Raw genomic sequence first — 15469 nt, forward strand, 5'->3', positions numbered from 1 at the left:
CACTTTTTTTTTTCTTACCCTTATGTTGGTTCGTACAAAGTATAATTACCAACTTTTTCTGCTAAAAATCGATTTAACTAAAAAACATCAATAAAAAAGTCTACCGACCTGCCTAAAAAATATTGATAGAAAACCAATTGTACGAGCACACTTGACGCTAGCATGTATAAAACAGCCAAAACAACGTTGAATGTTGGAGGCAAAAAGGAGAATAACAGTGAAAAGTATGAAGTATGAACTAAGGCTAAGGATCAGGTAAAATAAATGAAATTTGAAAATCAATAGGATTACATTATCTATCAAGGATCCAAACTTCCAAACAACAGATGACATAATCTATCTGAAACACTGGATAATAAAATCTTACAACTTATAGATTTGTCGTGGATTACTCATCCGTTACATCTGTAACAATTTTAGTTCCATTGAAATTTAATATACGTAATGTTTTCTATCAAAAAATAAAATCTTACAACTTTGGAGAGGAAAACCATTCCAATTTAATACAATATTTACGGAACAACATACTTCATGTTTAATATCCGGTAACCATTGAACCCAAACTAGTTGAGATTTATTACATGAAGCATGCACTATGGAAACCAACGGTCACTGTTTCGTAGACCACATAAAGCAAGAGCCGTAGTTTCTCTCGGATTTCGCTGAATACTTACATTTGATTCGCGAGAGATGCTCTAGATTGGCTTGACTGTGCGTTTGTGATTACTTGAACATAAAATTAAAGTAATGCATGTCAAATGAATGCTTATTCCATGACTTCATCAATCGTGACAAATCGCCCTTTCTCAATTGACAATTGTGCCGCAACTCCTATGGCTACAGAAACCAATCCATCATGCAAATCTACATCAAGAGGCTGCTCCCCTTTTGCTCTTACTGCTGATAAAAACTGCAGATGTTCCAGATAGCTAGAGCCATGATGCAGCCCATTGTATCTGATGAGAAGTAAACAGAGGATGAGATGAGCACAATGTTATTGTTTTGACTGCTGTTATACAGCAACTACAGAGGAAAATCGCTCCAAGTGATCTTTGAATTTTTGCAAGTGGAACCCGTTAGACGAAAACAAAAACGTGCCACATTAAACACCGAGTACTTACATTTTGGTCCAAATACACAATCTGGAGAAATTAACCAAAAATTGACCATGATATTTAAACGATTATCGGTCAATTTGTGTCTAAATTAGCTATAATGTGAATTTTAGGCTAAGAAGTTATACGGTTTAAATTTGTGAGACTAATGATTCTAAAAAAGTGAAGTGTGGGGAAGAGTCAAAACCAAGTTTCAAGTTTTACAAGTTTAAAAGAGTTTAAACCTAAAAAAATGTTTCAAATTTTTATTAAAATGTTAATTACCTCATACCAATAAATAGGTTAAACAAGTAGTGTAAAATAAATTTAAGATTAATGCACAAACGATCAAATTTTAAAAAACACAAAAATCTCAAATCTATAATTTTTAGCACAAGAGAGCCTGTGGGTTTCTTCTGTTTTGAAGATCATTGTTTTTTTTTAAAGACTTTTTAATTATGAAAATTGAAAGGTTTTTAATTTTTTAAAAAGTAAATATAAAATTCGGAACAAAAAACTCGTTTAATCCTGATTAAGGGCGTTTAATGACGTGTCGAATCGATTTCCTTACGTTTCAAGTTTAATCTAGTATAATCTGCATTTAATCTCTTTTTTAAACACTATGGGACAGTTTGTTCCCGAGGATAATATTTGTATCACACCTGCAAACCTTCAAAGACAATTCAGGTGGTTTGTTAACTAGAAATAAGAATGACTCACTTTATACGTTCATCCTCGGCTTTTAATACCTTAACACCGTCCCTCCCTTCAACTCGACTGCCCCAACGAACAATGCTCTCAGGAACAAATGCCTCACCCTGTTGAGTGACTAATTAACTTTACGAAGCTGCTATAGTTGAGAAATGAAAGAACTGACCGTAGCAATTTCATGCAGCCAATGATCATGTGTTGCCACTATTTATGGGTAAGTGCACGATGTGTGCATTATGTTTGTGTACAGACATATGCTGTGGACGGAGAACAAAGTATTACTTTCCCGATGTCACCAACAACAGATATCTCTTGTTCATTTTTGCTGCCTTCAGCAAACATACAAAGATCGAGCATGCCCCGTGAACTGTTCTCGAATTCAACAATAACATATGCGTTATCAATTATATCAGGCACCTGCCGATACCATAAAGTGACACTCAAAGTGAAAAGAGTCATCATGTACTCCAAATTAGAAACAAAAAGAAATCTAGAGCACGATAATATGTAATAAAACCTTTAATTAATGCTATAACACATTAATAGCTTGTATTGGTGTTACAAGTTAGAAAGCAATTATGTTAAGTGTTGAGATTTCCGAGAAAAAGAAAAAACCTTGCCATCATAAATTTCATCTTTATGATTTACGTCAATGGATCCAGAAGCCATGACTCGAACAGGATTAGAACCAGCAAAGAGCCTCATGAGATCAAAGAAGTGGCAGCATTTCTCCACCAGGGTACCACCAGAGTTACAATTGAATCGATTCCAATTGTTGACCTGTAAAAGCAAAGGTCAAGAATACTATTCAGCGCAAAGAAACTTAGGTATGAGTGGCCAATCATACCTTAACTAGAAATGGAAATCGATGTTCCCGGATAGCCACCATCTTGACTTGTCCCAGAATTCCACTTCGTACTATGTCTATCAGTTTAGCAACTGGTGGCATGTATCTGTATTCTAGGCCAACTTGTATTATCACACCTGGTCTACTCTTAGCAGCATCCAAGACCTGAAAACATGATTCTGTACCGTCAGAGAGTTAGAGAAAAAATGGTAACATGGAAGGTACATACGAGGCCACACAAACTGGACGTCAGCACAATGTAAAAGATAACACAAGAATATTTCCCTCCATCTGTTCATTGTCAGTGGATGTAGAAAGTATTTAAGCCTGAAGCATCAGCCAGGTGCATCATTACCAACTCGGTGGAGAAGCTCAGCCAAATGAAAAAGATTTCTTGTACTGGTTCTGGTTCATGGGCTCATAGCTATTGACATCATTATTGACCAACAAGGATGGAATGTTTTTGCAACTCAGATTAGCATTTAGTTCACTTCAATCACGATTTATCTTTTCACAATTCAAGGTTTATGGCTTAACATAGTTGCAGAACATACTGAGTATCAGTCAACCACAGAAAATAATACCACAAAATTCCCATTTGATAGTAGCATAGCATGAAATACTCGGCATTAACAGTATCGCGAAAACCCCCCAGTCATTAGTGATAAACAGGTCATTCTATCTATATCCATGTGGAGGGGATATAGATATACGTCATCTCACAAATTACCGAATATACTAACTCTACATAATAATAGGATAACCACAACGGATACTATGGTTTAACAAGATAGCAGTCACAAAAAACTTATGTTGCCATCTCACCCCAAAGTACTCAGTTTCTATACAAAGCACACGCACACACATTGCATTCTACTTTTTCTACATGACATGTTTTGGTCAACCATTCTCCAAACTTCATAATATTTTTCACTCCAACAAATAACATTCACTAATAGGAAAGCCATACTACTATGACTAAGGTCAGTTGATTGCGATGAAGAATTTAGACTTGTACTTGGAACTAGTGAAACAACCAAAACACTGTTGTGTTTGTTCCTCACCTTCCTGCAGTCGGCAACAGTTGTGCAGAGAGGCTTCTCGACCAACACATGATGGGGTTTCGGGTATTCGATGATATCCATCAAGATTTCACAGTGAGTCATGTTCGGAGTTGAAACAACCAATACATCACACAATCCACTATCCAGAAGCTCCTTGTGGCTCGGAAAAACCTTCAAATTCACACATAAAAAGCACATCATTTTGAGTATCATTAGATAATACAAATAAAATCAAAAAAACAAAGAAAACCTGAAGAGGCCAGTTAAATGATCGTCCAAGACTCAGGGCTTCTTGCTGAGAAGGCAAATGAGGATCAGCTATGGCAACCACAGCAACCCCTTGAGGCTTGAGATGATTAAGATTAATGAGATGCTCTCTCCCCATCATTCCAACGCCGATTATTCCATAATTTATCACTCTGTCAGCCATAACAGACCTCCAATTTGCTGTGGACAACTATTTTAGCTCTAACTGCAAAGGAAACGAAGCACCTTTGATTGAGATTCCATTAATTTGTTTATTTAATTTAAAAGCTAAGACGGGTTTTTAAGTTTAAAAAAAATTAAGAAAAAAGGCCGGGCCCGGGATATTTTTATTTCGAGGGGCCGGGCTTTCCTAGGTTTTAGTATGATTTTTTAAAATATTTTGATAAATATAATTATTTTGTATATTAATTAAATAAAAAAATCTATTAATATTGATAAAATATCTCAATAAATAATATAAATAATTTTAAAATAATAATTTCAAAATATGGTATAATTTTTTACTAACCCGAAATGGCCAGTAATACCCAATTAATTCAAAAATAAGGTTTGAGTAATCAATTAGTCAGACTTTTTTTTTTTTTAAAAAAAAAGACATATAAATCAGTTTATTCGATATGACTTTTATTTTATTTTTATAAAATATCTGTAAAATTGAGTTTCTAAATAAAATTTGAAATTTTTATATTTTATTACAGTTTTACAATAAAACTATAATATTTTTAGTTTTTCTGAAAATTAAACATCATTTTTTAACTAAATCAAAACTTGGAAATTAAAAAAATTTCATAAAAAACCGAACATATCGAAATAAAATGTATTATTCTTCATTTAAAATAATTNAAATCTAATAAATATTGAAATTAATAAAATAGTTTACTCAATTTTTTTTATTTTCTTAAAAAAAATAACAAAAAAAGATGCGAAGTCCAATCAAATCAGTGACAATCATTCGGTTTGCCCACCACCACACGGACCGCCTCTTAATCTGTTGCTACATGGAAAAGCCTTTTCGTGAAAACTGCCTGTTCTTCGGGACGGACTGCCACTGCGCCCACTTTCTACTGCCAGCCTTTGAACATGCATGATACTTTGCCCTCTTACTGCAAGAATGAATTGTTAGCAAGAAAATGCCTTCTTAAAAAGTGAATCAAAATACGCCTAGTTAGTTACCTCTAGTTCACAACAATTTTGAAATAATGAATTATATTAAAAAACAAAAAAACAAAAAACAAATCAATAGTATGTGTTAGAAAAGGTTTGAGCTTGTAACCGTCTGTTTAACATTTTTTTTTTGAGCAATCTGTTTAACATTTTATTAATATGTTAGTAAGGGCTATTTGAAAATATTGAAAAAAAAACCTCCACCGAAACTATTCATCCCCCTCTTCCTTTATTAATAGTATAGATGAAAAATAATAATATTTATCTGTATAATATATACATAAATCTGAGGGGGTTACTTGCATCCATTTTAATTTAAATTTATATACACTGATACAAACAGTCACACTCATGTATAATATATATGCTTGTTTGTTTTGTACTTCTTAATTTGTCTCAATTATATAGTTCGCATTCCATTTTTCGTCTATCCCAAATATCTACTCCACCTTCCACATTTATAAAGTTTTTTTTTTACGTGTATAATTGTATTCAACTTTCTTTGGTTGTAAGTATAATTTGTTTTCTCATTATTATTAAATAAGGTTATTTTAAGAAATTTGTCTGCATAGTTTATTTTCTCCATGGTATTCTTAATATATGTAAAAAAGACAATATGGACAATATAACTGAGATGAAGACAATATTATTTTTGCACACTAAAAGTTCGTATTCTAGAAAAACGAAAGAGACAATACATGGATGCTCTAGCTAGCTAGCTAGGTCCAGGACAAAGTTAAGTATGATCCTTGATCGGTTAATTATATGAATTCCCTTGCTTGTATTTCCTAAAAAGATCTTCAGTTTTGGCATTCCTAAACGCAAAGCATCCAATCAGATAAACCCAAACCAATCCCACAAAAGTTATGAGCAGTATGATATCTGCTCTTCTCCATTCTTTCTTGAGATTGGCCAACAATCCAGCTTTGCATGAATTACAGGAATAACAAAGTTGGGTTTGATCATTGCTCCACTGCAAGCAGTCCATATCTGCTGCTGTATTTATGGGACTGATCCAATATGTGGGATTCACGAATGTGTATCCGCATTCCGTAGGTGGTTTGCAGCATCCAGACTACGTACAGAAACCATCAAACAAGAGTTGGGTTACACTTCTTTCGACAGTGTAGAGACCATAAAACAGGTATATGATACGAAATATTCAACGGCAAAAGGGGGCTATGGGAGTTTTCGAAGAGCGTTTATGTTACCAACATGCTTAGATTCAAACATAAATACATTGAAAAAAAAGATGTTATAGATCTTAGAATATCGCTTTGAAAAGATTTTGATATTACCTGCAAAGGAGTAATATGTGCATCGAAGAAATCTTGAGCCATTCTGTAACTCTGGTTCAACTCAGCACACATGCTGGATGAGCTGAGACAACTTCTGATCCTTTCCCATTTGAAAGAACTTCTAACCCTTCGTTGGAGCCAACCCGAATAGTCGTCGAGGCTGTATTCTAAGTAAGCTCGACTCGGGACAAGATGGCCCGACCCTTTTAATGTTACCATGTAAATGAAAACAACTAAGCATGCAAGTAATATTATGAGGATAATCATGGCTACCAAGTAGACTATTAGCAGCCCTGGAACTCTCCAAAACCCTCCTACAAAACCAGCGAGTGCAACGACTAGGACGAGAATTCCGAGGACGATGACCGGCCATTGTAGAATCTTTACACAAGAGTTGTCTGGTTCAGTTGCCAGCCAAATTCCTGCTCCGATGATAGGTATTGAAAGAAGCATTGCAATGAAGTTTATGGCTCCAATCACATTATTACTTAATGCCATAGAAATTTTAGAGAAAGGGCTGTTTAATTCAAAGTTGGAGATGGAAATAAAACAAGTATTCGAATATGTTCATTAATTTGAAAATGTTCCGCTTGAAAGCTACTAAAGCAATCGATTATTATATTTAAATCAAAGTTTTTATATTTTTTTGGCCCAAGAAGTTCCGTGATTTTAGTATACCTTTTTCAGAGGTGGTGGATAACAGGATGTAAAGCATGCAAAGGCGAAGAAGGAATTATTTGCAAGGAAAAAAAATTCTTGTCGCCACATGCATCGGATTCTTTAGTTTGTGTTTTGAAGTCAAAAAAGCGATTTTCCTTGATGGAAGAGTTTGTAGTCAAAATTTGATTGTCTTGATATATGGGATGATTTGCCTTGTTTGCATAAATTCTCATCAAATCAATTATGGTTATTATCTCTACATTTTTATGTAAGATATCTCTCTATTGAAACATTAGTGAAATCAATTATTTATGTGCGTTGTGCGATGATTTGGAATTTATCATAATCGATGGACCACATTCACACAAAAATGCATCTTAAAAATAGATTTTGTGATGCAGTGAAAATTTGAGATATGAAACAGGTATTTCCAAATAGTTAAGAGATCAATTCATAAAATAAACTTGAAAAAGAAAAGGGGGAAAAGGCACAGGCACCTTTCCCCCTACAGAATGAAGAAACTGAGAGCAACTGATATTTGAAAAGTATATGAATTCAAACCATAATAAGAAAATGTGACTACAAGATTTTGCAGTCCCTGACTACACTAGAACAGTGTATCTATCTAAACAGTGAGACAGAACAACACTTGGCCACTTGGGTAAAAAGTATCAAAATACCTTGCTGTGTAACAATTTCATCTGAGCCTTGTTCTTGAATCAATGGCTTTGCAATTAAATGGAAAACAATAAGTTAAATAAAACTGTCAAATGAGCAAACAATACTTAATTTTGCTTTCCCTTTCCAGTTTTCACAAATATCAACTCAGGGATTCCCCGATTTCTTGAAGACAACTGTTGGAAACATTTCGTCTTCGACTAGACAGCTTGAAAAGAATGATTCAGCTCACACTGCATCTCAATTGATGCTCAATATTAGGCTAATCAGGCTAAAATATCGGCAACTTTGGGAGTGAGTGGTGCTTATGATATGTAAAATGATAAAATTAGATAACCATGCGAGTGAAATGTAAAGGGTGTGAGATCTAATGAATGGATTATCTTTTTAGTTTTCCATCAGCGAAGTAAAGCAGTATGTTCTCCCTATGCTCTTGTAAACTGATCTTTCCTTCATTGGAAAATGCTGCTCACAGAACAGTCATCATGAACTCGCCATATTGTTTCACCCAAAATATTAGCGACCGACAGGACCGTCAGCTGTGGGAAATAATTCTTCTCCATTACTGGAACAGTATTTGTAATAATGACCTCTTGGAATAGGCCACTAGACAGCCTCTCGACCGCAGGTGGGCTGTAAAAAAAATCTATACATCAATAAAGCAGAAGCTTCGCATGTACAAGAAGCATGCACATGGTGTGACCATTGAATACAGCTCTTTCTTTCAGCAAAAAAAAAGTCAGGATATATTAAAGATACAGAGGATTCTGTCACTGCCATCACATAGAAAAATAGTTCAGGCTCCCTAATCTTTGTTTTATCATATAGTCCCTGCTTTCTGTAAGATGCATGCCCCATTGTATTTTATTGCAGGTATCAATAAAGTGGTTAAATTTATGCCTACTCCGCAAACAAGGCAGGAGTGGCATTTATGCCAATAAACAGAATTAAGTTGGATAAATGAATTCCATTATATTGTACCATTGCTTCAACATGTGATACTCTTCAAGTTAACTACTACCTTTCACAGTTACAAATATATATCCTCTAATAGTTATTGTAATCGATCCTGACACTCCTGATAAATTCTTTCTTTCGCATACAACAAATAGAGTAATACCAATTGATGGTTAATTGAACTTAACTTGCATAAATATTCAAGCAAATTGACTTGAAAATTTTATACTTGAATACCACTAGTATATGACTGCACATCAGACAAATATATACATAACAAAAAATGCTGAGACAATTTGTTCAATAGTATATGAAACTGCAGAAAAAAAGCAGCTAGCACATAGAAGTTTGTTCTGGTTAATCGGCAAAGGATTGACTCTAATAGTCACCTGAAAACAGCATGAGAGCTGCATGCATATACTTCCCTAGCACCTTCCTCATGGAGCAAAGCTGCACCTTTGGCAATAGTTCCTAAGAGCCAACAGATATGTCAGCATTTGAAGGTTTAAATGAAAGAAAAAAATCGGCATTCAGCTTCTCATTGATCCTCGTCGATTTCAAATTATTAACTAGCAGACAAAGCTCTGCAAGCTCTTAGTAAGATTGTTGTAATGACGCATGATGCTTTAATTCATAAATTATTTTCTTGAATGCAGTTTTCAAGACTAGAAAATATGAGCATGCGATATTGGAGTTCAATCTCACACCATTTTCAAAGAAAGAATACCATAATGTAATTATATAAGCTTTTACTTACCTGCTGTGTCAATCATATCATCCACCATAACTGCAACTTTTCCTTTAACATCACCTATCAAATTCATTACCTGCAAATAGCTATGGACGTTGTTTAACATGATACTAAAACTTTTTTTTTTTTTTATAGGAAACGATATTTATTAATAATAAATTTCAGAGGAATACATCAGTGGACTAGAAGTTCACTGTCATAATGTAGCTCACAATAGTAGAACTAACTTAGTGATACACATAATCCCAATTTCTCATTATTTATCAAATCTATCTGCTCTGAACTGACTAACCGAAATATTAACTTATTTTTCTTGTTTAAAGTTTTACATGATACTAAAATTTTAAACAAGAAAGATAAGTTAGTATTTCGGTTAGTCAGTTCAGAGCAGATAGATTTGATAAATAATCATTTCTAACGGCCAATAGGACCAAAACGGATCCTTGTATGTTAACTGGTGGAAACTGTAGGGCCCGCAGATCGTCTTAAAAATATAAACACTGTCTATAAGTATAAGACGCCATATGATTACCATTTGCATGCATAAAGACCACCAAAGAGTAATTATGAGTTTATTGAATGCTATAATACTAATACCAGGGTTTAGCTAGTTCGATAACACATAAACTGATCTAATGCAGCATTCAAGCAAATCGTAATCTAAGGCAGCATTCAAGCAAATCGTACCTCAAGTAATACTTGTAAAAATTAATGCAACGCTAAAAATCGTGACAATTAACTCTGGTCGACACATTTCATACATTTAATCTTACATAGTTTGGTATAACATCTTTTAGCCTTCAAAATTCACCTGGCTCATAAATAAGAGGTCAAATGAGAGAAGATAAAATTTATTACCTGTTTGTAGCACATAAATTATCAACTCGATAAATTGTAGAACAATAGGTTAGCACAAAACTACCTCGGCAATGTTATGACCCTGACGCCTTTTATCCACAATGGCTAGAGGTGCATCAGATAGTTTCTTGGCGAAAGCTCGAGCTCTTGCAACTCCTCCGACATCTGGAGAGACCACTACCAAGTCATTGGAACATATTTTCTTGCTCGCAAGATAATCGAGGATGACAGGCTTTTGCAGTGAAAAAAGAGTTAAAACAGTTACTAATTAATAGGAAAAAAAACTAGAGAACAGAAACTTTATGCGATTACCTGACAATAAACATGGTCCACTGGAATATCAAAGTAACCCATGGACTGGCCAGAGTGGAGATCACAAGCAAGTACGCGATCTGCACCTGCCTCTGTGATTAGGTTGGCCACTAGCTTGGCAGCAATAGATTCACGTCCTTCGGTCTAGTGATAGAAAAACAAAACAATTTCACAGGGAGAACTAGAGTGCAGCTGAAAATGGTGAATTCATATCATCACTCAAGAGCTAGATACTTGTTAAATCATCGGTTGTCAAATTCATCAAGCATGTGTGCATCATTAAGAACTCATCTAGCTAGTAAAACATATGTTGAACTTGCCTTTCTATCAGCTCTAGCATATCCAAAGTACGGAATCACCGCGGTAATATTTTTGGCTGAAGCCCTTCGGCAAGCATCTATCATTACCAAAAGCTCCATAAGATTTTCGTTGGCTGGAGGACATGTGGGTTGGACCAAGTACACATCACATCCTCGTACACTCTCTTGCAGTTGAACATAAATTTCTCCATCAGCAAACCGCTTGACATGGACTTTTCCAAGATCGAGGCCCATATACCAAGCAATTTCCTAAGAGACACAAATCCTCTATATCAATAAATATATGAGTAAAACAGTGAGAATGCAAGACATTGCAGAAGCATAGAAAGTATTAATCTGATTGCCCAAAACAACTACAGAGATCAAGGCATGGACCAGCTTATTATAAAGGCTATAAAGTATAAACTGCCCAACACAAGCAAGATGAACACTTGAATGGCTTGAACAGTCTGCAACAAATGCGGCCTGATCAAATAGCAAAAAGAGGATGATGGTCCTTGTTTGATTGTGAAGGCATTTGTGTTGTAGTTTCCAAACAGAGGACTTTTGGCAGGGGTAAATGCCTAAAATGGTTGAATATTGGAGTAACCTTGGCAATAATAATGAAAAACATGTATGGAGGGTGGTCAAATGGATACAGCTGCAGAGATCAAGAAATGAAAGGGATCCATAGCCACCTATAGCTAAAGAGCAAGAAGAGCACCTGTATAGCTTGAGTTTGTAACCGAAAGGCAATAAACATGATAAATGTAGTTGATAGAAAGAGAATAGTTGTTTGGTTCGACTTGCTGCCAGCAGAAATCTTCCCCTATTCTTTCCAACCTTTCTCGATTCTGCTTTGTTCTTCTTCGTTACCATGGAGTCGGGATAAATACAAATTATCTCATATATAATCTTATTGTTTGTCAAAAAGGTAATCCCAAATACGTATATCAACATTGGATGAATATCGATGCCAATAAATTGAGCCTGCTAATTCAATTCAATCAAGTAAAATCTTGTGACCAACTTAAATTGGAACCATATGGCCAAGCCCACATGTTGATAAGAGGAACAGTGTATAGTTCAACACTATCAAATGGAATCTAGGAGACTAGTGAGGTAAGGAAGCAAAAAAATCCAACATGATCTCCATTGACACTGCAACTCACCTGAGAAAGTGCCGAATTGGCAGTGCCAGAGAATATTTTGAGCCTGGTATTACCGCTGTTTCTGTTCATTGCTTTCTCCAGGCGCTTCGATTGCAAGAAATTTGGAAGCATATTATCGTTGAGAACCGGAAAACATGGCTTTCCATTCACTGGCTCCATCTGTTCGCATCTCTAATTATACCAAACAACAAAGCACAAGCATAAAAATCCCATGCTCTGCTTTCCGTCCATTCGGGAAAAGGAAATTGAAATTTCATTTCTTGTTCAGTCAAAACCACAATTCTTCTCCAAAAAACAGAAACTTGAAAATTTTACTTTCGGCGACAAAATCAGGACCATGGACTGTTCAATTAACATTAAAACAGACTACATATTTCGTGAATAAATATAAAAAAAAAAGGATCAATCATCGTGAGAAGAACAAACATAAGAGGCTTCGGACGTACGACGGCGTTAGGGGTAAGCATTCGTTGGGAAATGCAGCTTGGGTGGGTAAGGGAGCCACGAGAGAACGAACAGGAAGCTGAAGATGGAGAAGCTGCTCGAAATACCAACGACGCCATGCTTACGACGGCGTATGCTGGCTCTCCCTCAGTGTGGAAACTTCGGTTGTAGTTTGGGATTTGGATTTGCTTGGGTGAAGAGATCTCTTTCGTCAACAGCCAACAGGTGGCTTTTCCAGGATGATGTCTAGCTTTTCATTGCTCGCTTGTTCTTTTTTCTTTTGTTTGGCTGGAGTTTGTCAAATTAGGTCTCCAATCTAAACTTGGAAATTTGGTTTCATATAATTTATCGAGTCGGATCGAATATTTATTTTACAAAATTGATATATAAAACTACAACATAACTATTTTTGTTATTTATAAATTATAAGACACATACTTTATATTTATTTATTTTTTCGTAAGTCGTTTTGTCACAATTATTTTATTTTTCCGTTTTTACACAAACAAATCTGACTTTCGAGGATCGTAAAATTTTCCAATTAAAAGATTTTTTTTTCAATCTAAAAAATTGGATGTCGAAAGATTTAATCTTTGCCTTGCTCATTTCCATGAAATTCACCAAGTTTTTACCCAAAATTACTAGTTGATATAAAATAATGTGCGTATATTACTAGTATTATTAATATATATTGCATCAGAATAAATTTTTTTATTATCAAATCACGTCTTTCAGTAAATATTCATCTATTTATATTTAGTAGTAAAAGATACATAGAAGGAGACCGGTCAATTGGCCCAAGGATAATTAAATGGAGACGCAATAGTTGAATATTAAAAAATTAATGCCTACCAAATCACACGAAAAACACAAGGTTCCATAATAGAATAACATCTAAATATCAAATTCAAATTAGAAACAATCTTATGTAACGGTTTCACGAATCTTTATCTGTGAGACAGATCAATCATACCGATATTCACAATAAAAAATAATACTCTTAGTATAAAAAGTAATATTTTTTCATGAATGACCCAAATAAGATATCTGTCTCACAAAATACAACCCGTGAGACCGTATCACACAAGTTTTTGCCTTCAAAATTAATATATTCAGTTTTAAAAGCACTGCTAAATGTGTATTTAACGGTGAAAATAGATATAAGTTGTTTGTTTGAAAAACAGAATAATTAAAATAAATTTAAAATTTTCACATAATTTTAAAATACAACTACAAATAATTAAATTCTAAAGGTAATTAAAAATTCATGATTAAAAAAATGGATGAATTTCACTACAATATCCATGTAAAGTCCAAAATAGGTTGGATCGGGTCTTTTGAAGCATGAGGTCAATTCTCGATTTCGGATGACAATACGTCGATCCAGAAAGATGTTGAACTCTATGATAAAATCTCTTGAAGGGACAACGTTTGGGTCGACAGGCACATATTATGTCTTCATAATATAATCTAAATCAATTAAATATCACATGCTAGATGAACCTCTCATTATTTGCCAGCATGTTTGAAGTACATCGAATGCTCGTTCAACATATTGTCTCACTGTATCTTGGTATCGTGCAAAAATTATATGTTTCTCTGTGAGAGAGTTTGAGGGGTGGTTTTCACAAAGGTAGCCCAAGATGGATAAATACAATCGGTGAGATAGTATTTCATGTTGTACTTGTTCCCGCTCACCTCGAATCACATTGGAGGGGCTTCACCCTTTGCAAGGTTTAAGAACAATCGACTGTAGTATGATTGAATGTTTTTTTTGTGTACACTTTGTTATTGTCTTGCCCAAGATGTCAGACAATTCTTTAAAGTCCAGTGCATGCAATCAATGCTTCCAAGCATACCGAGAAATCCTCTTCTACCAGTTAGCCGAGAAACGTTTTCAGGTGTTGATTGCCTCAAATACTGCTCATAAAATATATCGTACACCTTCCTGCAACATGTTTTAAAACAGTCCAACATTGTCGATGCACATATCCTCAACTATTCGTCGACAACATCGAATGTAACATCATATGCAAGCTATCAGACCACAACTGAAATCTTTCTAAAGTGATGACAATCCGAGCTTAGCGGATGCGTTCTTATATTGGACAAAATAAGTTACAATGGTTTGTAAATCTTTCACAATTCTAAAATAAAAAAAAAAGATACCATCATTTGGAATCACTTTTAAAAAATATTTCTCGATGTAGACGTGTATCAGCGAATTAATCTTATAATCTCTCAACTCCAACAACACGTTTTCGTTTTTTTTCATTTGTAGTCACATACATGGTTTGATTCTCCCAATTAAAGCACAACAACTTCTTATTCCATTTATTTATTGATGGTCTTATTGTCTTGAAGAAAAATTGGTGGATCATAGACGAAAATTTCATCATCTGATGATGAAGAGTTTATGTATGCCTCGATAAATATCGAAGAATGCTAATTAAATTGTGTGAAAAAATTAGAGATTGTGTGGATTAAATTGTGTAAAAAAATTGAAGATTATATGTAAAATGAAGATATATAATAACATTTATTTATAGACAAATGGTTGTATTTTGTAAATCATAATGTTATGATTTTTTTTAATACAATTTTCTTATTTATTATTAATTTTATGATTTTTTCTACATTTTGTTAAAATTTTAATACATTTTATTAATTATTTAAAATTAACAAGGACTAGCAGTTGGTTTAACTTTAAAAATATAAAAATAAAAATGTTGTGAACGAGCACGCACGAAGAGTCTCTGTATAGTGCAGTGCCCACTCGCATCCTTGCACGCTAACAAGGTATCGACCCTTGGAAGACAAGGATTTGTAGGGGCCGATGAATGAATCACACGCTTCGTTGTACAACTTCATCAATCCTTGTACATGCTACAAG

The 15469-nt window shown here is 34.5% G+C and overlaps 3 protein-coding genes across 3 annotated transcripts; all 3 read right to left on the reverse strand.

The window, feature by feature from the left end:
• Positions 1-265: 265 nt before the first annotated feature.
• LOC140981362 (uncharacterized) lies at positions 266-4234 on the reverse strand. The gene is made up of 7 exons (XM_073447744.1): positions 3967-4234; positions 3717-3887; positions 2653-2817; positions 2421-2585; positions 2088-2222; positions 1815-1912; positions 266-956 (listed from the first exon to the last, which is right to left on the reverse strand). The coding sequence occupies exons 1-7, from the start codon at positions 4144-4146 to the stop codon at positions 767-769; spliced, it is 1104 nt and encodes a 367-aa protein (XP_073303845.1). The 5' UTR covers positions 4147-4234; the 3' UTR covers positions 266-766.
• Positions 4235-5786: 1552 nt separating this feature from the next.
• Positions 5787-7103, reverse strand: LOC140980464 (protein TORNADO 2). Its single transcript, XM_073446282.1, has 2 exons — positions 6446-7103; positions 5787-6222 (listed from the first exon to the last, which is right to left on the reverse strand). Exons 1-2 carry the CDS (start codon positions 6941-6943, stop codon positions 5905-5907), a joined length of 816 nt encoding a protein of 271 aa, XP_073302383.1. The 5' UTR covers positions 6944-7103; the 3' UTR covers positions 5787-5904.
• A 537-nt stretch (positions 7104-7640) lies between these two features.
• On the reverse strand, positions 7641-12887 carry LOC140980462 (ribose-phosphate pyrophosphokinase 1-like). The gene is made up of 8 exons (XM_073446280.1): positions 12579-12887; positions 12133-12303; positions 10982-11230; positions 10662-10805; positions 10414-10581; positions 9498-9567; positions 9130-9211; positions 7641-8416 (listed from the first exon to the last, which is right to left on the reverse strand). The coding sequence occupies exons 1-8, from the start codon at positions 12693-12695 to the stop codon at positions 8236-8238; spliced, it is 1182 nt and encodes a 393-aa protein (XP_073302381.1). The 5' UTR covers positions 12696-12887; the 3' UTR covers positions 7641-8235.
• Positions 12888-15469: the final 2582 nt, after the last annotated feature.

The sequence above is a fragment of the Primulina huaijiensis genome, chromosome 7, assembly GCF_012295235.1.
Source record: "Primulina huaijiensis isolate GDHJ02 chromosome 7, ASM1229523v2, whole genome shotgun sequence".
In the NCBI taxonomy this organism is placed as follows: domain Eukaryota; kingdom Viridiplantae; phylum Streptophyta; class Magnoliopsida; order Lamiales; family Gesneriaceae; genus Primulina; species Primulina huaijiensis.